We start from the raw sequence: 26703 nt of genomic DNA, 5'->3' as shown, positions 1-26703 counted from the left end.
AGTAGTTGAGACAGGCACTGTTTGACCCACAAAATCTAAAATACGTACTGTCTGGCCCTTTACAGAAAAAGTTTGCCAGCCCCCCTGACTTGTAATTTTTATAACCTCCTATTTACTGTCAGTGAGTTGCTGCAAATGTCCAAAGATGACTTAAACTCCTCATGTAAGTATGCAGCCTTGTATACTGCATAGACCCCCAAAACCATGATGGAATTTGCCAGTTCCTTGCATCAGATCGGTTCAATTCTTAACATCAGCTAATGCTATAAAACTAACAACTCCAGTAAAGCTTCAAAGTTCCTACCACAAGAAAAAATAATTCTATAACCGTGTGTGGTGATGGATGTTAACTAGACTTACTGTGGTGATCATTTCACAACATACACGAATATTGAATCATTACGTTGTCCACCTGAAACTAATGTTGTTTGTCAGTTACACCTCAATAAAAAAAAGAAGAAGAAGAAAAACTAACAACTATAAAAATGATTTTGATAGGACCAAACCCAGGAGTGAGTGGATGATGCAATTGCATTTGTGTATCTGGAGTTTGGTCTTTATAGTCGTACACAGTCCTGGTCAAGAAACTTGTATTCTAGTTCTCAGGGATTGGATGCTGCAAAATAACCTTTTACTGTTTAGATATGCCTGGGTCAGTTTCAGATTAAGAACTCTAGGAATACAGGGGCGCCTAGGTGGCTCAGTTGGATAAGTGTCCGACTTCGGCTCAGATCATGATCTCGAGGTTCGTGAGTTCGAGACCCACATTGGGTTCCCTCTGCCTCCCTCTCCCTGCCCTTCCCTTGCTCGTGCTCACTCTCTCACTCTCTCTTTCTCAAAAATAAACATTAAAAATTTTTTTAAAAAAGAACTCTAGAAATATATACCATTTATAGTGATAGAAGAAAATATTATCGTCACCCAGAACTTACTGAATGTCTCTTTCTCCCCTAGGTCCATTTGTGATGAACACCAATGAAGAGATTTCTCAGGCCATCCTTGATTTCAGAAATGCAAAAAATGGGTTTGAACGAGCCAAAACCTGGAAATCAAAGATTGGAAACTAGTGAAGAGCACAAAAGCAGATCTCAGTACTTTCTAGAATTTTGCCACTTGTGGCATCCATCTGTTTCCAAAGCTGACTTAGCCAGTGCTTCTAAAGAATTGCACACTAAAGTGATAACACGGTTTTGATAGCAATGCACGTGAGGTATTTCCCGGTACATGCAAATAAACCTAATTGTTGCTTCTTTAAAAATCCGTGTTCTTCATTTGACCTAACTTATTAAGCTTCTGTTAAAAAAAAGTCATTTTGTGCATGTTTGGCTTTTCATGTGCTTTTTTTGTGCACAGGTAAGTTTTTTAAGCATATTTGATTGCTTTCTGTGTGTCCCTGGCAGTAGATGTGTGACCATCTGAGGTCCCTTCCTGAACAATGCATTGTGGTGCAACATTGACGCCTGTGTGCCGAGGTTTCACGTTACAGGTTATCTGCGTTAAAGGAACAGCAGTCCTGAGGGTTTGAGTCAGTTTTGAAAACTGCCCTGCTATTGGTAGGGACGCGACAGGATTACAGCCAAGACTTCCTTGCATTTTCTGCCAAAATCTGTCAGATTTAGGACACATACTTCTGCAACCTTCCATGAGGGTTGTGAAAAAAAAAAGTTTGAATCCAGAATTGGGTTCCAGGCTTCTTGTAGCTGCTAACAGCGGTGGCTGCACCACCTCCTTACAAAGCAACTAGAACCCGGGGCATAGGGTGGAGAGGTTTGTTTGTTTGTTTAATTTGCTGGACGTGACATGAATTTGGAGTGCTTTTTCATGTCCAGTGGAAGTCATGTCCACCTTCTGATTATTTTTGGAGCATGAGAGCATTTAAAATTTTTTTCATCTCTCTCCCCCCATAAGATTGTGCAGAAATGTTCCTTGACTAATTGAAGTCATTTCATTGGATTTTGATCACAACTGATGATTTGTTTTTCCATGTGAACTCTTAGGGTTTCCTTTCCTTCCGGAGAATGCCTTTTGAAACAGTTTTCTCTAGCTGCCTGATGTCAACTGCTTGGTAATCAGTGGATATTAAAATCTTCAAAATGTACAGACAGTGGGCCGTGGTGAATATTTTCATGATGTCTTATCTGCACCTGGCACAGGGCTCCAGTTACGAACATGGAACGGTGAAGGTAGGTGGCATCATTTTAATGTGATGCAGCTTTTTTTTTTTATTGGCTTGTTCAGAGGACTTTCTTTGCCCCTCATTTTCTAGAAAATATAAAAGCGCAGAACGCTCCTCATAGTGGACAGGATAGATCTTGCATTGCTAATGAGTATTCTGGATCTTAGGCTTACTAAGATTCTTGCCATGCATATTTGAAAATGCTGTTTTTTGTTTTTGGTTTTTTTTCTGGAGATGTAATAGAACATGAATGAGTTTTCGGGACTCTTTGGTTGGGTAAGTTTCTCTTCATATATGCAGATGGCAGAGTGAATTTCTAATGAAGCACTGATTTGTTTTTATGACCCAGATAACTGTGTGAGTCATTTATTCAGGTTGGTGGGAGCAGCAAACATTAGTCAGTTTAGTTAATTTCATTTGTAAATCGCAAAACTACAGTACTTTCTACAGATGACTTTTATCTGGTTTTCTAGAATTACCCATTGCCACCATCTAGAAAAATATTTTCTTGGAAGTCGTTTGGTTATATGCTTTTTGAAATGGGTAAGACTCAACAGTAATTGAATCCTTAGTTCTACAGGCAAGTCTCAGAGCCTGGGGAATTGAGAGTAACACAAAAGAATTAACTGGAATGTTACTGACTGAGCAGTATTTCGCCCAGTCTTATGTATTTTGTAGATTACATTGTTTTCTTCAGCTTTTTATTTTGAAAATGATTTGGATTTGTTTGGACTGAAATAGTGCTAAATTATTATGGATTTAGGAATTCCTGGCTGTGAACAGTCGAACATGAGCTTGAGTTTCTGTAGCTGTTGTTAGGACATGCATCTTCAGCAGGTGTGATATCGCCCCCAACCGGGGAAAATTGTTCCTTGGGTAAAAAAGTGTTAGTATCAGTCGTATCAAGCACAGATGTCCGTACAGTGACCAAACACACCTATGGTATGTCTGTAACAAAGATTGAACGCTGGGCTCAGGGGCGGCCACCTGGTGTAACAGTCTACTAATGTCTTTCTAAAACAAGAAAGTCTCTCTAGCTTTCCAAGAAAAAAAAAAATCTTTCTAGCTTTCTGAACTCCAAATGCACTCAGGAGAGTTCCCAGCCATTCAGCCCCACCTCACTGACCGCAGCCCGCCCTCCGTATTTCCCTGCCAGATGGTAAGTAGAAACGAATCTGCTTCTGAGCCCAGGTGACGGCGAAAATTGGACTTGTTTCAAGCAAATAAGACTTTTCAAGGCTGATCACCTTTTTTAAGTCCATAAAACTCAGGAGTCCTTTAGATGTGTTGGGCCTCTAGAAGCTTCTCCCCCTGCCCCCAACGCCAGTGTTACTCCACGGATTTTAAAAATGTTTTCATTTTACTTTGAACCGTCACTATATTTGATAGTTACAAGAGGAGATTTGGGATTGTTGGAAAGAAGTCATATTCTTTAGGTTATTCAGCTCTTTTAAAGAGCTTGCGCACCAAGAATTCTTCAGGTGTCCCGGGGACGGTGGGGTTTTAAAATGTTCAAATTTACTGGTAACACATGAACCTAATTAGTGGGGCAGCAGAGGAAACTGTTTGAATTTGCAGGTGACAGAAGATATGTCCTTGCAAATGGAAGAGGCAGCAGTATATGTAACACCATTAGCAATTTTTTCATATAGATCTGAGTTTCTTGTAAAAAGGGAAGGTATGGGGGCACCTGGGTGGCCTAGTTGGTTAAGCGTCCGACTTTAGCTCAGGTCATGATCTCACGGTCTGTGGGTTCGAGCCCTGCGTTGGGCTCTGTGCTGACATCTAGGAGCCTGGAGCCTGCTTCGGATTCTGTGTCTCCCTCTCTCTCTGCCCCTTCCCCACTCAACGTTCTGTCTCTTTCTCTCTCAAAAATAAACATTAAAAATTTTTCTTAAAAAACTGAAGTTACATATATTGTGCTCAAACCCACCCAACCCCTCGCTAAATTAAATGTTTCTGATGTGAAGGAAAGCCACGCCTAGAGTAAACAAGTTTTGGCACAGATGTGACTGGGTAATGTGAGGGATAAGGAGGTGTATCATGTTGGTTATTAGACTTTTCCTTTACCCCCTTTTTCTTCAGAGAAAATCTAAGAAGAATATATTTCTTAATGTTAATGCTCTTCTTATTTAAATTAAAATTCAGTACGGGGGGTGCCTGGGTGGCTCAGTAAGTCAAGTGTCTGACTTCGGCTCAGGTCATGATCTCGCATTTCACGAGTTTGAGCCCTGTGTTGGGCTCTGTGCTGACGGCTCAGAGCCTGGGGCCCGCTTCGGATTCTGTGTCTCCCTCTCTCTCTGCCCCTAACCCACTCGCATTCTGTCTCTGTCTCTCTCAAAAACAAACGTTAAAAACAATTTTTTAATTAAGTAATAAATAAATAAAAATCCCAATTTGGACTTGTGGATAAACCTTTACTATAGGACCCTAAGAAAAAAAATAACAGTAATGGTGAATGTTGAACAAGTTCCATTATGGAACCCCTTTTAGGAACCAGCTGATAAAGACATTTTGTGGGACGAAAATACAGTATTTGGACGCATGAATGCTTCCATATAGAGCTTGACATAATAAGATCCAGAGCTGCCAGGCACATTGGCTGGAGGTCCTAGAGAAGTAGGGACACAAATGACAGTGACCTTGTTTCTGAGGACATTAAAAAAAATTTTTTTTAATGTTTATTCATCTTTGAAAGACAGAGAGCACAAGCAGGGGTAGGGCAGAGAGAGAGGGGGACACAGAATCTGAAGCAGGCTCCAGGCACTGAGCTGTCAGCACAGAGCCCAATGAGGGGCTTGAACCCACGAACGGTGAGATCATGACCTGAGCCAAAGCCAGACACTCAACTGACTGAGCCACCCAGGTGCCCCTGTTTCTGAGGACATTTTTAAGCATAACTCTTCCTACCACTTGGATGTGACTGAGAGGAGATGAAACGAGACATTTCTTTTGTGGCTTCTATGGTTAGTCCAGTTTTTTCTCTCTCTTGCCACTAGTTCTTATAATCTCTACCAAGATACTAGGACATGATAAACAAGACACCTTGAGGCCTCCCCCGCATCAGGAAAGCTTTGAGCGGTTTGTAATGTCCCAGTTGGTAAAGGATCTCCCTTGCCTCCCGTTGCAATGTAACTGTGTTTGACAATTCTTTTACTTCATTGTGGCGAGCCTACTACATCTGGGCACTGATCTCAGTGCTGGAAATGCAACAGGAAAGAAGACCGTGTTTTGACTCTTGTGAACTTCTGTTCCAAGCGTGGCGGGGAGAGGCAGGCAATAGCAAATCTCTAACATGTCAGGGGTAGTGCCGTGGAGAAGATCAAGCAGGAGGAGAGACAGAGTGATGGGCGGGGGAGACTTCTCTGATTCGATGTCACTTGTGCAGACCCCTGAAGGAAGTCAGGCAGGCAAAGGCAACCATTGGGCACTGACCATGGGGGAGGACAGGGAGGTGGCTTGGGTGTTTGGGTATCAGCCAGGGGACCAGTGTGGCTGCATTAGGGGGAGTGGGGGCCACAGCCACAGGTGTTGTTGAGGTTGGAGAAGTAGCCGGGGCGGATCATAGAGGGTGTGGCTGTGTTCCAATAAAACTTTGTGGACACTGAAATTTGAATTGTAGATCATTTCCATACATCATGAAATCATCTTTTCATTCATTTCAACCATTTAAAATTGTAAAAAAGAATTCTTAGTTCATGGGCTATAGTAAAACAGGGTACAGGCTGGATTTGGCCCACAGGTCATAGTCTGTCAACCCTGATCTGTATCATTACATGATTTTATTGTCTGTATAGTCTGTGTTGGTACCTGACATTGTTTTCGGACTGTTTATTTTGAGAGAGAGAGAGAGACAGTACAAGCAGGGAGGGGCAGAGAGAGAATCCCAAGCAGGCCCCGTGCCGTCAACACTGATCCCGATGTCTGGCTCGATCTCATGAACCGTGAGATCACGACCTGAGCTGAAACCAAGCGTCGGACACTTAACCGACTGAGCCCCCCAGGCGGCCCGGTACCTGACATTTTTCGTTTGTTTGCATATACGTTTATTACTTTGTCATCTTCCACTAGAAGGAAAGCTTTTTGAGAACAAGAACTTTTCTTTTTTTCTTTCTCTCTTCCTTTTGTTTTGTTTTGTTGTGTTTTGTCTTAAGGAGTTGCTTGCGCTCCCTGGTGTTGGCCCCGCACTGCTGCTCCAGCCCCAGCTAGAGTCCCTCTCCCACTATGGCAGCCACTTGGATGCAGAGCACAGGGCGGCCAGCAGGAGGCAGCAGCTCACCGGCCTCTCCAGTCCTGCCTGCGGGGCGCCCTGAGAACAGGAACTTTGCGTGGTCTACTTCAGTGTCCCAGTCACCTAGCACAAAGCCTGTAATAGAGTAGATACCAGAAAAAGTATGGACTGACTGATGGACAAGGCCTGTAGGATCTTGAGATACCCAGGTTATAAATTGTCACATGAAGCAGTCTCCAACATCTGCTCTCACTGTGGCTTGTCTGATTTCAGTTTTTTACAATCTGAAGCGTGTTTGTTTGTTTGTTTGTTTGTTTGTTTTTGGTAGTCTCTATGCCCAACATGGGGCTTAAACTCACGACCCTGAGATTAAGAGTTGCCAGGAGTGCCTGGGTGGCTCAGTTAGTTGAGCGTCCGAGTCTTGATCTTGGTTCAGGTCATGATCTTGCGGTTTGTGAGATTGAGCCCCATGTCGGGCTCTGCACTGATAGCTCAGAGCCTACTTGGGATTCTCTGTCTTCCTCTCTCTGTCCCTCTCCTGTTCACTCGCTTGCTCTGTCTCTCTCCCTCTCAAAATAAATAAGTAAACTTTAAAAAAAGGTTGCATGCTGGGGAGCCGGGGTGGCTCGGTTGGTTAAGCGTCCAACTTCAGGTCATGATCTCACCGTTCGTGGGTTTGAGCCCAGTGTCAGTGTAGAGCCTGCTTGGGATTCTGTCTCTCTCCCTCTCTCTCTGCCCCTCCCCTGCTCGTGCTCTCTGTCTGCCCCTCCCCTGCTCGTGCTTGCTCGCGCTCTCTCAAATAAAAAGTAAACTTAAAAAAAAAGTCGCGAGCTCTACTGATTGAGCCAGCTAGGCGTCCCCTGAAGCATTTTTGATAAGACAGCATATTCACCCTGTGCTGTTTTCCTCGGGGTGAGAGAGGGTTCACGTGTTGCTAGGAAAGAATCCTGCAGTGTCCTTTTAGCCACAAGCCCTTCTATAAGGTGCTCACTCCTAGGAGCCAGTTATAGAAGACGTCACCTCCGCCCATATTCTAGCCTGCTGGTCACAGAAAGGGAGATGGGCAAAGCAGTGTGGGGCCACATGGGTAAAACATGGACGCCGTGATGATTTCTTTCATCTTTGAGATCCCTGAGAAGTGCTGTCTGTGTTTTCATCTGGTGATTTGTGGTTTGTGAACACGTGCTAGATTATGGCAAAGTACTCCGGTCAGATACTTTTCAGTCAGCCTAGGCCATGCTGTGCCGCAGTAACAAGCAACCCCCAGATTTTGGTGGCTCATAAACAACTGAGACTTACTTATGGCTCATACCACACGGCCGTCCCAGCTAGTTCAGGGTCAGCTCCACTTCGGGATGAAGCTGGCTGAGCATCCACATCTTGAATGTCATTAATCACTGAGACAGGGCCAGAGAGCCCCGGAGAGTCTTGTCCTGGCAATTAAATGCTCTGGCCAGGAAGTGACCTGTTACCGCTTCTGGTCACAGCCCCCTGACCCACTGTTCCATCCAACCACAGGGGAGCAGGAGATGCCATCCTTCCATGTGCTCGGCAGATAGAAAGCTGGAAATATTTGGCAAAGGGTATTAATGACTAACATACCTGTGATTGCTTCTCCATGTTTCTGAACTTATCTGTGAGGTGGGAGACAACCATGGTTGGATACTGGGGTAGAATCGGGGAAGGAAGACCCTTAAGTTTATTTCTGCTGTTCAGGAGTAGGCTCCTTTTCCCTGGAAAAAGGAAGGCTATCCATGCAGCTCAGTAGATATTTGTGGAATGTCTACCACGTGCCAGGCACATGAGTGGAAATGACATTTTTATAAAATAAAGATGTCTTAGTTATTTTCATGTCTTACCAACAGCCAAGAGGTTCATTTTGGCCTGTGGGAAGGATCATTTTAACACCTGGAGCTTTAATAATGTAAATTTTCATGAGTCATTTTTTTTGGTCATTCGTTGTTACCTAAATAACTATAACAATCACGTGTTGGAGAAAAGTACTGCTTTCCTGAAATCTAGGTTTGGCCAAAGTTGATTCTGGAGAGAGATCATGACATTTGTGGAATATTGCCAGGGCGAATATTTTGTTGTTGCTTATGGTTCCATTCTGGAGAGAGTTAAGAAGGGTGTAATTTTGACTGAATGAATGCCCTGAATTCTTTCTAAATTAAGATCTCCTCAAAAAGAACAGAGTGGGATGAAAAAGTAAAAGCAGCCTTTGCCATGGTGTGCTTGGTTCACAATTACAACATCACCTCAAGACTGGGGATCCTTGGGCATCTTAGTGCAGAGGATATTGGCGAGGAAGAGAAGGAGAGCCATGGAATGTTGATATGGGACCGCTGCATCTTTGGAAGAAAGGAAAAGGGGGCATACTGGGCTGACTGCCAGCAGTACAGTGGGGCCGCCTGGCCAAAAGGACACGAGGTTTTGCATAAAGATCTTGTGCCCGTCCGATGCATTGTGTCACACTTAGGCTGAAATAGGGCTCTAGCAGTTAACCGTCACTGCCATAATGTTGTGTAACAGACCAAATTTCGCTCTGTGTAACAGACCGAATTACTGGCTTCAAATGTCAGTAACCTCTTCTCACTCATGTTGCTGTGGGTCAGCTGGGAGTCACAATCAAGGCTCAAGCCATCGGTTGAATATGGGTCTGCCCCACATGCCTCTCATCCTTGGATCAGCGGGTTAGCAGAAGCAGGTAGTTGTAATGGCAGAAATGTAGCAGTGTGCCCTCCTGAGTACATTTCAGTACTCTGTGTCATGTCTTGTAATATCCCATTGGCCAAAGTAAGTCTCATGGCCCAATACCAATAGGACTTAGAAAGGTATTCCCCCCTTTTGGGGGGCAGCTGTGCAATTGTTTTTAGCCAATGACCTAATTGCCATGAAGGCTTTGAGTTGTTTCCTCATGCACTGGGCCCTTCAGCTTTGAGATCAGTGATAAAGAAACTATAACAGGAATATATACTCTTGGGATTATTCAGAGCACCCTTTGAGCTTTGCCATCTAAGCCCATCCCACATGCATCTGCCTCACGTTTCCTCATCACAGATGTATCAGATGGGAGCAGAGGCATTTGATTAGAGCATGGATTTAAAACATATGAAGGGGGCATAAACATCTCCCCAAATGCTAAACCATTTGGCTGGGGAGAAAACCACCAACAGTAGTCATCAAATTGGAGGATGTGGAGGTCCCAGGCATCTTAGCCCTCCAGTATCCCCTTAAAATACCCAAATGGCTATGTACACACACAGAAATGCATGCGCGCATGTGCGTGCATGTGAGCGCACACACACACACAATTTCCTTGCATTTGCAATTCCTTTCCTTAGTCAAGTTTAATTAAACACCCTAGGTTTCTCATATGTATGCATTTCAATACAGAAGTGTGTAAGCGAGAGAGCCACCGGGAGCATGAGGCCCCCAGATGGCCAGGTTCCTCGATTTCAGAGAAGCAGGACCAGGCCCTTGGCTGGCTCCCTCTGAGAAACCCCAGCAGTAATTACTAGCAAGCATGCATTCTCCTCCCTGCCCTCAGTTGATGAGCCCTATTCTAGTAGGTACCATCTGTTCCGGGTAAGGCCAGACCATCATAACAGAATGCAAAGGGTTAAGAAGTGGGTTGTTTCTCATCTGTCTATAAAGACATATGTAAAGCCTGAACAGATTACTTTGAAATTGGCCTTTCATCTGAAAATACCTTCAAGAAGTGTTAGGAAGGAGAAGGAGAAGGAGAAGAAGGAGAGGAAGGGGGAGGAGGAGGAGGAGGAGGAGGAGGAGGAGGAGGAGGAGGAGGAGAAGAAGTTTGTCCTTGATTTACCCTGGGAAGGTTTTTCTCTTTTAAATTTTTATTTACTATGATTGAAGTTTCCCCGTCTTGTTCTTTTCAAACTCCCCTCTCTGGTTACTCAGGGAAACCAAAGCCATAAAACACAGACCCCTGCACTGCAGCACAGGACCTGATGCCCCACCCCTGAGAAAAGAAAGAAAAGAAGTTAACTTTACTGAGTGCTGACTCCATGCCTGACCCTTTCCCACATATGACCTCGTGTGATCTCCACATCAGCTCTCTGAGTTGAGCACGATTAGCCTTGCCATCTATAAACGAGGAAGCCAAGCCTTAGAGAAGGAATAACTGACCCTCAGTCAAATAGCTAAAAAGGAGCAGTGCCTTGATTCAAAGGCAGCCTACTTTATTTTTTGAAGTATTTTTCCCTTTTGGTGTGCTGTTCTATGAATTTTAACACATGTATAGATTTGTGTAACCACCACCATACTCAGGATAGGGAAACATTCATTTAGCCTATCCTTTTATAGTCATACCCTCCCCCCAACCTCTGATCTTTTCTCCATGACTATCATTTTGGTTTTTTGAGAACATCATAAATGGAGTCCTCCAGTAACTAACCTTCTGAGATTGGCTTCTTCCACTGCTGATGCCCTACAGATCCATCCAAGGTGCTGCAAGGACCAGATCATTGTGTTTTCTTGCTAAGTGGTATTTCACAGGATGGATGGAACCATTTGTTTAACCACTCACCCATTGAAAGACTTATGGGTTCTTTCCAGTTTGGGGATTCTTTTTTTTTTTTAACTTTTAAAAATATTTATTTTTGAGAGACAGAGACAGAGCACCAGTGGGGGAGGAACAGAGAGAGAGAGGGAGACACAGAATCTGAAACAGGCTCCAGGCTCTGAGTTGTCAGCACAGAGCCGACACGGGGCTCGAACTCACCAACCATGAGATCACAACCTGACCTGAAATCGGACATTCAACCGACTGAGCCACCCAGGCGCCCCTCTAGCTTGGGGACTGCTATGAAGAAAGCTATTATAAACATTAGTGTAAAGAGTTGTATGTGAACCCTAAGTCCTCCTTTATCAAGAGCAAATTCCCAGGAGTGTGACTGCTCAATCATATGGTGAGTGTATGTTGAACTTTGTCAGAAATGGCCAACACGTTTTCCAGAGTGCTCTCCCATTCAAAACCGGTCTCGAACAATTCACATCCATGTGGTCCCCTCTCCAGTTAGCTGTGGTCTATGATGTCAGGCAAAGCTTCCTGTCGGGGGATGTTATTTTCACTTGGGAGCTACGGGAAGCAGAGTCGGAAAACTTCATTTGGACTCAGCAGTCTAACATGGCCTGGGTAGATTCCTTGACACATGAGAGAGCGAGAACAGGGATTGAGGGGGCAGGGGAAACAATATTTGTGGAGGACAGCTGGGAATATGACTGTGCAACACAGAACCCAAACCAGGAAAATTCTGGGGGTTTTGGCTAAGCCTTAAACATTTCGTTAGAGATGAAATGCAAAATGCTCTCGCAGCGAAACAGAAGTTCCTAAGAGGTGGAGGGAGCACAGAATTATTTGCATTGCAACCTGACCCACTTCCCCAAACCTACTGCAGAGGGAAGGTGCTGACTGCTGTGATGCCTCTGAACTCCAGTTCTATTACTGTGGCCCCAGGCAACACTTGTAAATCCCTAAGCAAAGTCTTGTGAAATGTGGTCTCTGCATAGCTCACCCAGAAGCTTCTGGATTTTCCCAAGATATAAATCCTATTCACTCCACCTCCTTATTACCACACTTCCTGAACACATTGCCAACATGGTGGACAAAATAGCATCAACAGTTTTTAAAAGGCTGGGAATCGTAGACTCAACGCTGTCAAGAGGTCCAGAGAGGAATTTTGCAGAGCTGGTCTGTTTCCATATCTAGAACAGGATTCTTAATAGCATGGGACTGGATGGCCTAAGAAAAGCTTTTCATGGCTCTTTGAGGCAAGCAGTCAAGGGCTCCACTCTGAAATTCCTCACTGAACGTCTGGGAGCTCGGAGCCAGGATCCGAGCCTGGCTGTGGACCCCAAGCCATATTCCTCCTACCTAGGCATCCATGTTTATACTCCTCATTGATATTTTCTTTCAAATACTTTTATGGACCACCTTGTGAAAAGATTGCAATGTACACCTCCCTGTTGAATTCCAGTAAGTTAAAGCACTACCTATTATTTTTTATTCTGTTTTGAGAAATGGGTTGTTTTGAGTCCTTGGGAATTTGAGAAGCAATTTACTGTGTCATTTAGGATGGGCTCAGGCAGGAAAGGCAGCTGACTGCACGCTCTTTTGTCTGGAAAGGGTTATCATTGGTCTTCAATCTTGAAAAAGTCATACAGGTTGGGGGCTGGTAGTCAGTCAGATGACTTAAGAAAGGCTTTGGAAATCCAGTTAATCAAGATACTTACGCAAATACTTTGAGTCCAAGGTGTAACCCAGAAGAGCTTAAAGAGTAGGATTATTTCTCAGCGTGCATCTACCATTTATTCCCTACTGCATGGACTTGTACTTACTTACCTCGGGCACTAACCAGAGTCCTTGGACTTAAACCAGCATGCACCATCCTCCAAATGAGTGGTTCTCATTAAAATCACTTGGGAAGATTTTTAAAATAAATTTTATTTTGAACTACTCGGAGATTTACAGAAAAGTTTCAACGATAGTAAAGAGAGTTCCTAGGTACTCCCACCCAGCTTCCCCTAAGACTAGCAAACACTCAGGAAGTTTTCTTTAAAAAAATTCCTAGGGGCGCCTGGGTGGCGCAGTCGGTTAAGCGTCCGACTTCAGCCAGGTCACGATCTCGCGGTCCGTGAGTTCGAGCCCCGCGTCGGGCTCTGGGCTGATGGCTCAGAGCCTGGAGCCTGTTTCCGATTCTGTGTCTCCTTCTCTCTGCCCCTCCCCCGTTCATGCTCTGTCTCTCTCTGTCCCCAAAATAAATAAACGTTGAAAAAAAAAATTAAAAAAAAAAAAATAAAAAAAATAAAAAAATTCCTGATGGCAAAGCTGCGGCCCAGACCCATAAAATGAGAATCTCTGAGGATGGGATCCCAAAGCATCAGTATTTCTTTGAAGCTTCTTCCCAGGTAGGTTCAAGGCGAAGCCGAGGTTGAGAACCTCTGTTCCCAACCCTTACTTCTCCAAGTGTGGTCAGCCAACCAACAGTATCGCCATCACCCCGGAGCTTGTTAGAAATGCAGCATCCTAGGGGCGCGTGGGTGGCTCAGTCAGTTAAGCGTCTGACTTCGGCTCAGGTCATGATCTCATGGGTTGTGAACTTGAGCCCCACATGAGGCTCTCCACATTCAGCGCAGAGCCTCCTTCCTGCTTTGGATCCTGTCTCCCTCTCTCTCTGCCCCTCCCCCGCTCATGTGTGTGCTCTCTCTCAAAAATAAACAAACATTAAAAAAGCCTCCTAGGTTTCACCCCAAACCTCCTGCATCAGAATCTGCATTCTAACCAGAGGGCCCGGTGATTCATGCACACATTGTTTTGAGAAGCACTACTCTATACAAAACATTAAACAGACCACACAAGCCTAGGCCGAATCGCTATTTGTCAAAGGCATGTGTGTAGTTATTACTCGTAAATTTCCTCATCAGATATGTGCTAAGTGCTTATTATGTAAAAAGGATGAAGCAGACATGTTCTACCCTCAAAGAGATAACATTCTCGTAAGGGAAATGCAATGTGTTCCTAAATGATATCGTCTAACTTAGGCACATCATAGCTTGATCGAACAAGCGGCACTGGCTTTGGACTTGCAGAGAGGACACCCGGAGGAAGACACTTATAGTGAGGTAGTTTGAACAAGTGAACAATCTCTGGGTTAGATTTTCTATAGCGTGCAATGAATCATTTTTTCCCACTTATTTAATACCTTTGTATGTAGCTCTTACCATTGCTATATAAATAAGACCCATTATCACTGCTGCCCTTACAACTCGGTGAGGAAGACCAACACAAGTAAGCAAGTAAGGACACAAATGATTCATTAGTGTCAGTGGTGGTAGGTGCTGGGAAGGAGAAAAATGGGGTGCTGTGAATCCATGCGACCTAGGGACGGGACCCAGGCAGGGGTGGGAGCTGTGGGGGAGCCTCTTTTCCCTGAGTAGGTAACATCTGGCCAAGAAGGGTTCCACTGGACAGGGAGGGAGGGCGCCAAGCAGAGGGGGTGGCATGGACCACGGCGAGAGCAAGAACAAAAGAGCAAACCCGCGGAATGGATGCTTACTAATACTCGGCTCTCTGGTGTTTCCCACTGCCTCCTGAACTGGTACAAGTAGCCTGGCCTTCGAGCTTCCAGTCCTTCTTCTTTTTGGTTTTAAATAATTATAGCGATACACAATCTACATACCATAAAAGTTACCCATGCACCTGTTTTAAGTCATTTGATAATTTTTAGCAACTTACTGAGTTGAGCAGCCATCATCTACGTAAGATCCCTTGTGCCCCCTTTTACAGTTAACCCTCGTTTCCATCCCAGCCCCAGGTGGCCAGTCATCTACTTTCTGTCTCTTGGGAACGACCTAGGAGTGCGATGGGTTGGTCATATGGTAAATTTATGTTTAACTTTTTAAAGAACTGCTGAATCCTATCAACAGTGTAAGAGGGTTCCTACTGCTCCACCTCCCCAACAACACTTGGTGTATTGTCAGTCTTTTTGACTGTAGCCATCCACATGGATGTGACGTGGTACCTCATTGTACCAACCTCTCCCTCATCTTATGTGCCAGTCTTCCCACTCTTAAACTTGGCTCTGTGCCCACGGTGGCCCTCCCACTGATCTTTGCACTGTGGCTCCTTGATATCCCCCAATCATGCCTTTGTTTACTCTTTGAGTATGTTCCTTGACTAGATATTTTTGAGGAGGAGAGGGGACAGAGATTTAGAATTTAACTTAGTAGGCGTCCACGAGGCCTTTGATTTCCCCACAACGTGGACTCTTCCAAGTTCCTCCTACAAACCCAGCCGCCATACTTTTCCGAACATCTTGCCTGCCATTTCAGTCACCCTTGGCCCAGGTTACTGACCAAGCCCGAGCTGTGGAGATGCTCGTGCTTCCTCATGGGAGAGTGCCATGTGAACTTGGGGGTTAACAAGAGGAGAAATGGCTACCCTTCCTATTGTAGTGCAGAAAACAGTGTACATTCAAATAAGAGTAAAATCTTGTTACAAAGACTTTAAGTCTCACATCTTCGAAACTGGCTTGTGGTGGCCAGGACATCAGAGAATGATTTGTTATCTAGGAGTGAAATTGCTAATAGTATTGGATTAATTATCACACACACAAAAAGGTGCTACTGTAACAAAAAGCAGAGATCTGGTAACCCTGCTTCACTTCCTTCCTCTTGCTGAGTACTTTCTAATTAGTTTTGATTAGGGGTTCCACTAGAAAAGAGGAAAAAATCATGATTAACGTACTTGACAAATGTTTGGTACTTAAAACCATTGAAACCAATGGCTTATATATACATTTGGGATTATATTCACACCTTGTGATTTTAATTTTTGTCTTACCCAAGCAGATAACAACGTTAATTACACAAAAATCAACTAGTGCAGAAAGTCTATTGGAAACCAACAGCCAGCCGGCCGTTTTTGACCCTTTGTAGACGTATCCCCCGATGAATTGTCAGGTGTCTGCTTACGTTGAGTTGTATTTATGTATAGTATTTCCGCTTGCAATAGCAAAATGACTGTCTGCAATATCTCAGCTATTTCAAACTAGATTTTAAATTATGAGGCTTGAAGTATGCTTAAATAACTCTGAGTACTTGAGTAAACACTGCATGTTTTATGATGAGGCAAGTCCTATGAGCCGTTTCAGTGCCTTTAATTCAATCTAGAGATTTGATATTTTCTCCTGAGTTCTCAGTTGGATAGTTTAAAAACATTTCTGGGATTGAATTGAAATCTGTAAGAACTGTGAAAACGTACATCTTTCTATGTTCATGGATGGTATTGAATGAAACTTGCCTCAATAAATAAAAATTCTTTCAATATAGTACAATTTTTAAAACCTATAAAAAGCTATTGGATTGGTTTCATTATTTTCATGCGGAAGCAATGATGTAACAAAATGTATTTCAGAGATTAAACTGTGAAGAGGTGATGAATAATCAGGAAATGGGAGGCCATTGACAAATGGGCCCTGATGGAGAATCAATGAATTTCAGAGTTGCTTCACGACATGAGCAATTATTCAGTTTCATCCCCAGATTTCCTAGATGAAGAGGCTGTGGCGTGCTGCTTAAATTTGATGCCGGTTCCACAAACCCTATCTTTGTTCTTCAAGCTTCCTCTTCCCCTCACTCCCAGAAAATTGCCCTGATTTAACTTTCACAGACAAGTGAGAAATCCTAGATCCCAGGCAGTCTCGCTGTGCATAAACCCATGTCATTCTCTATGAGCCTATTTCAGAAGGGGACCCTCTCATCCATTCATCCATTTATCTCTGCAACTTAGGTCAAACCAGCACCTCTGCTTTCTCTCTCCTGCATGTGTGTTCGGGGTCTTCCTCTCTGTTGCCTCTTTTCCTCAAGCTTATAAACATGTTCAAGATTCTCCCCTTTTGTTAAACACACACACGTCCATATCTAAACTTCTGAGCAAGATGACCTTCCCAATTCATGGTTTGAGGTCTTTTATACTCCATAGCAATTATAGGTAAAATATAAAATTGATCAAACGATCATAAACATCGGCAGATGGCAAACATGTGCAGAAATGGTACCAAAACGTGAAGCTGAAAAGATCAACACATCGTACACCTTAAACTTACACCATGCCGTGTGTCAGTTGTATCTCAGTCCAAATAAACTTTTAAAAAACATGAAGCCGAAGCTGCCGAACTGATGCACTCTGGGTCTGGAAGGTGGAGGCCACCAAGAATTCAACCTCAGCGGGTAATGGGTTCCGTGAGTGCACTCCATCAGTTCCATGGAAGCGGAAGGAAGTTACTGCTCTTTGCTGCCTGGAGCCGTGTCTTCTATGAAACTGCTTACCTAGGGGCAACAGAAGCAGATACTTCCTTGCGACCGGGACTTGAACCAGGCTGATCCCTGAGTCATAAATAGTCAATAAGATTCTGGATTCAGGGCCCTGGGAGTCAGGGGTTGCAACCACAGAACTTCTAAATGAAGAAAGGATAGGGAGAAAAAAAAATGAACTCCCAATGAAGATGAAACTACTAAACAAAATTCCAAATCACAGAGGTAATTATTGCTAAGCAAGCCAATAAAATTAATAATCAGGATATAAATCATATATATGAAGTTAAAATAAGACAATTTGAAGAAATAAGTGTATTTAGGAATGAGATAAAGAGATTAAAGGAATGATATTCATAAAATGACAAATTCGAAGAAACATACAGAAATAAAAAGGAAGGAGAACGAAGTGGAAATATTTGAAATTAGGAATGTGGTGATTGAAATTAAAAACTTACTAGACTCACAATTGGAGAAGTGGTGATTGGGAAGATGAACCAATTAATTTCACACATTGAAGAGAGATGAAGGGAGGAAAAAAATAGATAAATATGAAAGTACACTTAAGAGACATGTACGATCATTAAAGCGCTCCAATACATGTCTGGTAGATATTTCAAAACTAGAATTGAAACAACACATGGAATAATGAAAAATATAATGCCTGAAAAGATAAAGAATTGAAATTTGAAAGGACGTTGGCCTCAAGATTGAATCTGCTGTGAAGGTCTCTTTTGCAACTTCTCAACCCTGCCATTATGGACAATATGTAAAAAGAATGGGCATGGTTGTGTGCCAATAAAACTTTATTCATAAAACAGGCAGGGAGCAGGCTGAATTAGGCCAGGGAACTGTAGTTTGACAGTCCCTGATGTAGAAGAGGAATCAGTGTTTATATTTTCATATCTATCCCTCCAGGTAGTATATATATAATATATGTGTGTATATATGTGTGTGTGTATATATATATATATATATATATATATATATATGTAATTTTACATGTATGATTAATTAACAATGATTGTTTATGTATACATACATACACGAAGGACATTATACACAAATTATTTTATTTTTTTAATGTTTATTTTGAGAGCGCACACACACAAGTGGGGGATGGGCAGGCAAAGAGAGAAGGAGAGAGAGAGAATCCCAAGCAGAGCCCGACACAGGGCTCTATCCCACAAACCTCGAGATCATGACCTGAGCCAAAATCAAGAGTCGGTTGCTTAACTGACTGAGCCACCCAGGCGCCCTCATGCACAAACAATTTTAAAATATATAAAAACCGAATCATACATGACTTGACCACACTTGCTCTTCTGAGCACCCCGCTTTTGGACAACACTCTGTACCTACCATCATATCTAAAAACAAAAAGTCCTCCTAAAACTTTGATTATTGATGCAGATTTTAACTAAAGTTTTTCAGGCGCAGTGGAGGAGGGTGTACATCACACCACTCGACGCAAGGCTTCCTGAAGGTTCCATTTGCTCAGCTCTCCTTCCCCACCGTTCCTTCCCCTGTAGCAGGCAGCCGACACCCATCTCTCCGTCCTCCCTCCTCAGCACCACCCTGCAGCTGTCCTGGTCCCTTGGCTCCCCCCTCACCCAGCTCTAAAAATCCCCTCGGCCCGCATATCCCAGCTGCCCAGGAAAACAAAGATCCAGTAGGCGCAGGCTCAGCAGGTGAAAATCTGGGTCCCTGACGATAGACAGACTGCTGTATCGTTTCTCCAGCACATCCCAGGGAGGAGCTCGATTCATTCTGTCCCAATGTACGTCTACATCACTGGTTTTGATGACCACATGGTATTTCATTGTATGTATGTATCATATTTGTATAACCAAGCCCCTTATTTTGAACAATTTACCGTATTGGCGGAGTCTCACACATCCATGCGTTGTATCAGCCAATACGGTCCGTGTAGTTGGGCAGAAAGCAAATTTTCAACATAAACTTTGGAAGTGTATTTTATCAGAAAAAAAAAGATGCCTTCGAAATAGTGAACGGGAATAGTGAAAGGCTCAGAGGGTTGGAAGTTAGAAAATTCAGGTTATCAAGGTCTTAAAACCTTTCTTTCCTGTGGGTCTATAGGCAGGGTCCCCAGGACTTTGTGGGCCAGCTTCTCAGATAACAGAGATGAAAGCAATGGTCATCGGCTCCTGTCACAAAAACTGTGTGATTTTAAAATCCTTACTAGTTTCCGGTGGCTGTTGTACCAAACTACTGCAAAATTGGTGGCTTAAAACAATAGAACTCTATTCTCTCAGTGTTCTGGAATCCAGAAACGTGAAATGAAGGTGTAAGCGGGGCTGTGCTCCTTCCAAAGACTCTCGGAGAGAATCCTTCCTTGCCTCGTCCAGCTCTTGGCGGCCCCGGGCCATTCCTGGTTTGTGGCTGCATTACTTTAACTTTTGCCTCCGCCTTCACAAAACCTCATCTGTGTCCATGTCTTTCCCTCGCTCTTAAGAGGACGCTTGTCTTTGTATTTGGGTCCACCTGGATAATCCAGGATGATCTCATCTCATGATCAGTAATTACCTCTGCAAAGATCCTTGGCCCCAGTAAAGTCACGCTCCCAGGTTCTGGGATATAGCATTTCGAAGTCCACCATTCCGGCCACTATGGTACTGTTTTTAAATGTCCCGAGAAACCAGGGGAATCATTTTTTTTTTGATTCAATCATCAATGAGCAGCATGTGAATCAAAAATACTCGCTAGTAGTTTTCCTAGGTACTGGTGTACATTTGAACGATCTCTCTAATTTCTTTTCAGCTCCATTTACATCTTTAAGGGTCGGCAATGTGGGCCGTCAGGACACACTAAAACTTTAGTAACTGGCTTTGAAACCAGTATTTTTGTCTGTTGACAGCGGGCGTCTCGGTCAACCTTAGAACGGTCTGAACAGCAGATCAGGGCGGCCTCTGGTTTGGAGGAGCTGCTGCGAATCACACACTTCGAGGACTGGAAGCTGTGGAGATGCCGACTGAAGCTCCCGAGTTTGACCGGCACAGACTCCCGCTCGGCTTCCCATCGGGCCACCAGGTTTGCGGCCACTTTCTACGACCTTGAAACCCTAAAAGGTAGGCGCGCGCGCGCACGTACGCACGTGTGGCCAGAAGCCAGTTCTGCAGTGTGTCAGATACTGACACGTGCACCAGCTTCTTCCAAGGGTCTGAGGAGGGCAGGCGCGGGTCCGGGAAAAGAAACGGGGTGCCTGATTTCATAGCCTCGGCGTTAGCAGAGAACCCTTGTTTCCTACGTTGATTCTGCAGAGAAATATATGCAACATGATTTTGAGATCGAAAACCGATGCAAGAGAACACTTTAAAATTCGCAACTATATTTTAACTCAGAGATGCCAGGGCAAAACAAACCTAGAAAGACCATTCTTCATAGAGAAAAAATCGCATCTACATCGACTAAAGATGAGGAAGTTAGGTTTCACTTCTTTTATGTCTTCAAAATTCTGGGATTTTTTTTTTTTTTTTTTTTTTTTAGCAAACATGAAAAGTAGAAGTTGGAAGCTGAGTTGTCATAATGCATATCAGTATTACTAGGTGACAGAGGTGGAGAATCCTCTCAACAAAAGAATCCAAACTCCAGACTAGGAACTAACCTAATTTGAAATAAAGGGGGTGATTGTTCCCTAGTAAGATATGAAGGTTCTTTTTAAGAAAACCATTGTCTGTATAGGTACTGTGCCATAATGAATGAAGCTTGCCAAACACTGTCACGGGGCCTCTGGTTAGGCATTGGACTTTTTGGATAACGTAGCAAAACAACACAAGAAGCCACTGGGGCATTGTTGATCTAGCATTTTAGATTTGATGAACCTAGGATTACCTAGTGATGGGTTACATCTATCACAGAATTCAAATTAACCATCAGGCCAAAATTATTCTTTTCTCTTTTTCTAGAATTATCTTTCTTTGTTTCCATATGTAAAAAGACGACGAGGTGGCACAGGCCGCTGTTGTCAGCTGTGGGGAAGGCCGTGTGTCGGGGGATAAATCTCTTGGCAGCACTGGGGGCATGGGTGCGAAGAGGGTTCTTTGTGCTCTTGTGTATGACCGTGTGTCTGAGTTGAGACAGTTAGAACCCTGGCCTAGAACCCACTTAAGCCAGAGGTTTGAAGCTCTACTTGTTTCTATGTGGCCAATTAGCATGGACTTCATGGAAACAGAGGGATCCGACCTCACCTGAAGATCCAAGGCCTTAGCCAGATTACCTGTCTGAAGGCCTGGGGTGAACCTGGAGATACTCCGTGAAAATGGAGGGAGACAAGCATTTACCATACAACCAAGACTAGGTGATTAAAAAAAAAAAGTCAGTTACATTGACAGTTTTTTTTTAATAATGTTTTTATTTATTTTTGAGAGAGTGCAAGCAAGGGAGGAACAGAGAGATGGGGGGGAGGGAACAGAGGATCTGAAGAGGGCTCTGTGCTGATAGCAGAGAGCCCAACGTGGGCGGGGCTTGAACTCACAAACCGTGAGATCACCATGACCGGAGCCGAAGTTGGACCCTTAACCGACTGAGCCACCCAGGCGTCTTGACGTTTTCTGAGGCGGAAACCATAAAACAAAACAAAACAAAACAAAAACAAAACAACTGTATTTTAAAAAACATAAAAATATGGAATTTGCCAACTCTAAAATGTCTCTTATATGGGAATCATCAGAAGTTGTTTGCTCAGTTAGAAGCAGTAAATGATCAAATTGAGGTGTTACACCACTTCTCATTTGTTATCAACTCTTCCTCACAGATTTGGGGGTCATTCCCTGAGGCACAGCAGTCCTGCTTGGCAGGACTTTGCTAGGAAAGAATAGTAAACTTATGAAGCTTTTAAGCAGTGGCATTACTCATAGTTCCACACAATTTTGATTAAAATCTCGTACCACTCCAACTTTCAAAACTTAGTCTTACAAAAAGCAGATGGAAAGCAACATTTAAGTAGAATTTTAAACAAAGCACTATTCTTGTAAGTCAACTACTTGCTTTTCCCAGGACTCGTGATTAATAATAGTGACTTAAACAATATTCATATTAAGACCAAATTTGGTAATTTCTCTCTCATGGTTATAGCCTTTAGGCTCTTTATATAAACATTCATAATCAGAAATTAAAAGGGTCTTGGGTTGAAAGATTTTATTATGAAAAAACAAAGTTAAGGCAGATTGCATAGCATATGCAAGGTTTCTCAGGTGGCCAAACAGCTTGTTTTTGTGACTGACTGAAGAAGCCACGTATGAGGAATATTAAGATTAAGGGGAGGGGGGAGGAATAAAGATATGGAAAAGGTGTTTTGAAGGAATAATTCAGAGACTAGGGTCAGATCTCCAACAATAATGTTATATCTGTACACTTCGAGCAGTTGTTTGTCCCTTCTGGCAGAAACATGTTCGCATCTATGGGAATCCAGAATGACGTGGAGAAAGACCCACATAAACTTTGGAAGATGGGGTAAAAAGGGAGGAGATTTTATCCATTGCTGTGTAACACATTACCCCCAAACTTAGCTGCTTAAACATATTTTATCTCACAGTTTCTGTGGATCAGAAATATAGACATGGCCTAGCTGGGTGTCTCTCCTTCGGGATCTCTCCAGAGGCTGCAGTCTAGGTGTCATCTTCGGCTGTGGGCAGCATCTCAAGGTTTAATTGGGGCAGGATGTGCTTCCAAGTTCACTCAGAGATTGTTGGTAGGACTCAGTTCCTCACAAACTGCTGAACTGAGGGTCCCTGCTCCTCACTGGCTGTTGGCCAGAGTCTGCCCTCAGTTCCTTGCCATGTGGACCTTTCCAACATGGCGGTTTGCTTCATCAGAGCCTACAAGTTGAAAAGGCAAAAGAGAGAGGGTGCCAGCAAGAGCCAGAGACTGCTAGCAAGACAGAAGTCACCGTCTTTTTAAACCTAATCATGGAAGTGAGATTCCCATCACTTTTGCTGTATTCTCTTCATAAGAATCAAGTCCCTGGGCCCAGCCCCCACAGAGGAGGGGATTGTAAAAGGGCGTGAACACCAGGAGGTGGGCCTCACCGGGGGTCGTTTTAGAAGCTTCCTACCACAGGAGGGTGTTCACCACCACCTCCAACACATACTAAACTCTACAGTTGTATGGCAAGCTCAAGGAAAGTCTTTAAAGTTGTCTTTATCCTAAAATTGACTCATTTCCCCAAAACACCCATGGAAAGGCTGTACAAGTGTAAGTATCAAAGTGTCAGAGTCTATTTTTTTTTTAATTTTGCCTTTTATTTTCTTTCAATGCATGAAGTTCATTGTCAAATTGGTTTCCATACAACACCCAGTGCTCATCCCAAAAGGTGCCCTCCTGAATACCCCTCACCCACCCTCCCCCCATCAACCCTCAGTTTGTTTTCAGTTTTTTAAAAGTCTCTTATGTTTTGGCTGTCTTCCACTCTAACCTCTTTTTTTTTTCCTTCCCCTCCGCCATGGGTTTCTGTTAAGTTTCTCAGGATCCACATAAGAGTGAAAACATATGGTATCTGTCTTTGTATGGCTTATTTCACTTAGCATAACACTCTCCAGTTCCATCCGTGTTGCTACAAAGGGCCATATTTCATTCTTTCTCATTGCCACGTAGTACTCCATTGTGTATATAAACCACAATTTCTTTATCCATTCATCAGTTGATGGACATTTCGGCTCTTTCCATAATTTGGCTATTGTTGAGAGTGCTGCTGTAAACATTGGGGTACAAGTGCCCCTATGCATCAGCACTCCTGTATCCCTTGGGTAAATTCCTAGCAGTGCTATTGCTGGGTCATAGGGTAGGTCTATTTTTAACTTTTTGAGGAACCTCCACACTGTTTTCCAGAGCGGCTGCACCAATTTGCATTCCCACCAACAGTGCAAGAGGGTTCCCATTTCTCCACATCCTCGCCAGCATCTATAGTCTCCTGATTTGTTCATTTTGGCCACTCTGACTGGCGTGAGGTGATATCTGAGTGTGGTTTTGATTTGTATTTCCCTGATGAGGAGCGACGTTGAGCATCTTTTCATGTGCTTGTTGGCCATCCGGATGTCTTCTTTAGAGAAGTGTCTATTCATGTTTTCTGCCCATTTCTTCACTGGGTTATTTGTTTTCCGGGTGTGGAGTTTGGTGAGCTCTTTATAGATTTTGGATACTAGCCCTTTGTCCGATATGTCATTTGCAAATATCTTTTCCCATTCCGTTGGTTGCCTTTTAGTTTTGTTGGTTATTTCCTTTGCTGTGCAGAAGAGTCTAATTTTTAAAAATAAACTAGGAGAGAAAAAGCAAGTACTGTTTTACAGGGAAGTATGTAATCTTTTTATTCCCAGAGGCTTGTGTCTTTTTCTGGTTTCCTTCAAATTAGCTAGAATGGCCAGAAGATGACCTGGCTAATTTCAAAATGACCTGGCTCATTTCATTATTTTACATAAACACCGGCATGGGGCACTCGCAAATGAACGAAACCCTCGCTTGAGGAAAGATCAGTCCCACTTAAATTTCCATTCATGTGGTTTGCCGGGTTTGAATCCTCCTACAGCTACTTTAGCAGCCAACGGACACGCATCTCCTGATGGCGCTAGGACCCACCCGCACCTGACTTCAAGTGGAAGAAATGCTGTCCAGCTGTGTCCCGAAATTGCTTAACAAATAACATTTACAGGTTATTTCTTCACGTGCTTCCATTTGCTTCCTTATTAGCCAGGTCTCCCAGGGGTACCCGGGGGGGTTCCAATACCAGACATGATGCTCTTTGCCAAAGAAGGTATTCGATCAGTGGGAAGGGACACAGATTGTGGTTTTAATTTTTCCGAAAACAGTCTTTGGTTAGAGGGCCGCCCCCCACCCCCCCCCCCAAAGTGCAGACGCGAAAATGACTGTGCTCGGTAGCACCCTGGCCCGCGCTGGCCTGCCGGCCCCAACGGCTTCCTCTCCGCAGTTATCGACGAGGAATGGCAGAGAACCCAGTGCAGCCCCAGAGAGACATGCGTGGAGGTGGCCAGCGAGCTGGGGAGGAGCACCGACACGTTCTTCAAGCCCCCCTGTGTGAACGTGTTCCGGTGTGGGGGCTGCTGCAACGAGGAGAGCCGCGTCTGCATGAACACGAGCACCTCCTACATTTCCAAACAGGTAAGGGGACATCCGCCCGCGGCCCCCTCCGAAGCCCCGGGGGACAGGCGTGCCGCTGAGCCCAATGTCAATGGGCACCGTCTCATTTCATCCCTGAAACAAATCAAGAGGATATCTTATTATAGATGAGGAGACTGAGGCTCAGAGAGCTGAGCCGTGGCCGAGCTGGGATTCAGATCCAGGTCTGTGGGACTCCAGAGCCTGAAGTCCCTCTGGCTTTAGAGCAGATTGCCTGGGTTCAAGTCCCCACTCTTCCACTCAATAGTTGTGTGGCCTTAGGCAAGATATAGAACCTGTCTGTACATCTGCTTCCTCCCCTGTAGAGTGGGGGGTGGCTAATTACAAACCTCACCGTGTAGCGCGTGATGTCGTTCTAGCCTCTCTGATGTCGAGAATCTGCACTGTCTTGTGGATTCGTTGGGTTCTGTGTGTGCGAGTGGAGTGACTGAGAAGAGTTGGACGGGTGGGGCTGTGGGAAGGAGGAAGAGCTGGCGAGATGCCCTGAGCTGGCAAAAATGGGGAGCTGTTCTCACCCTTGGACTGAAGAGGCTAGGGGCTCGAGCCGTTTCAGGAACCCAGAGAGAACGGGGAGAAGAGGGCTGCGGGTCCGGTTGGAGGGGTGGGGGCAAAAAGTCGGGGGCAGAGGGTGGAGGATGCGGGGACCTATAGATGCAGCCGTGGAGGCCAGCGTCTCGAGACACCGAGCCCAGTGGGGAAGGAGAGAGGATGGCATCTCGGGAGGGGCAAATGGAGCGTATCTGGCACAAAAGATCTTTGAGAAGAATTCTCTCGTCCCCATGAAAGAAATAATTCTTCCCTCTCCATCTTGTAAAATCTCTTTCGCCCCGTAGATAAGTTTTTCTTTCTATCACTGCTACTATATTGTTGTGAAATGTAATAGATGTGGCATCGAAGAGCAGTAATACCAAACTTAGGAAAACATGTTAAAAGGCTGTCAGTCCGACTACATTCCTTTTGGTTCTCCGTTGCAGATTCCTCCCACGTGTTGATATATTTATTTGTCACATTTGCCTATGCAAAATGTGTACATTTTGCTCATGATTGTGTACAGAGGTAGTACAATAAAATTACATATGTACATGAAAATATCCATGGTGGGTAATGTTCTTAATTGGATGGAAAGAATGGAATGCCGATTTGTTTGGTAATAAGTTAATTTATGCTTCATTTTGTTTCCCCTACCCCCTAAAATTGCCCACAAGCTGTAGAGTTTCTTTCTCTAAATTCTTTTAGAGAATCTTGGAACTTGTAAAAACTCTGACCTTTTACTGTTTGACAATCGGCGGGGGGTAGTGGGAAATGACCA

At 44.0% G+C, this 26703-nt stretch overlaps 2 protein-coding genes across 5 annotated transcripts in view; both read left to right on the top strand.

The window, feature by feature from the left end:
• PIR (pirin) overlaps positions 1-1258 on the top strand; it is an 89761-nt gene extending 88503 nt beyond the window's left edge. For 3 of the 4 annotated variants that reach the window (XM_047075922.1, XM_047075923.1, XM_047075924.1), the window contains exon 10: positions 955-1258. In XM_047075922.1, the coding sequence (XP_046931878.1) occupies positions 955-1067 (113 nt within the window). In that variant the 3' untranslated portion in view covers positions 1068-1258. The remainder of the gene's footprint in view (positions 1-954) is intronic. The other variant, XM_047075925.1, reaches the window with a different exon arrangement.
• Positions 1259-1342: 84 nt separating this feature from the next.
• The window catches only part of VEGFD (vascular endothelial growth factor D), a 35898-nt gene continuing 10537 nt past the window's right edge, over positions 1343-26703 (top strand). The window contains exons 1-3 of the mRNA XM_047075921.1: positions 1343-2183; positions 20125-20335; positions 25186-25376. Coding sequence (XP_046931877.1) covers positions 2094-2183; positions 20125-20335; positions 25186-25376 — 492 coding nt within the window. The 5' untranslated portion in view covers positions 1343-2093. The remainder of the gene's footprint in view (positions 2184-20124; positions 20336-25185; positions 25377-26703) is intronic.

Source organism: Lynx rufus, unplaced genomic scaffold, assembly GCF_022079265.1.
Source record: "Lynx rufus isolate CCGP_SWC_20201006 ecotype Redwood Valley unplaced genomic scaffold, mLynRuf1.p SCAF_14, whole genome shotgun sequence".
Classification (NCBI taxonomy): domain Eukaryota; kingdom Metazoa; phylum Chordata; class Mammalia; order Carnivora; family Felidae; genus Lynx; species Lynx rufus.
This window is presented reverse-complemented; position numbering and strand designations above follow the sequence as displayed.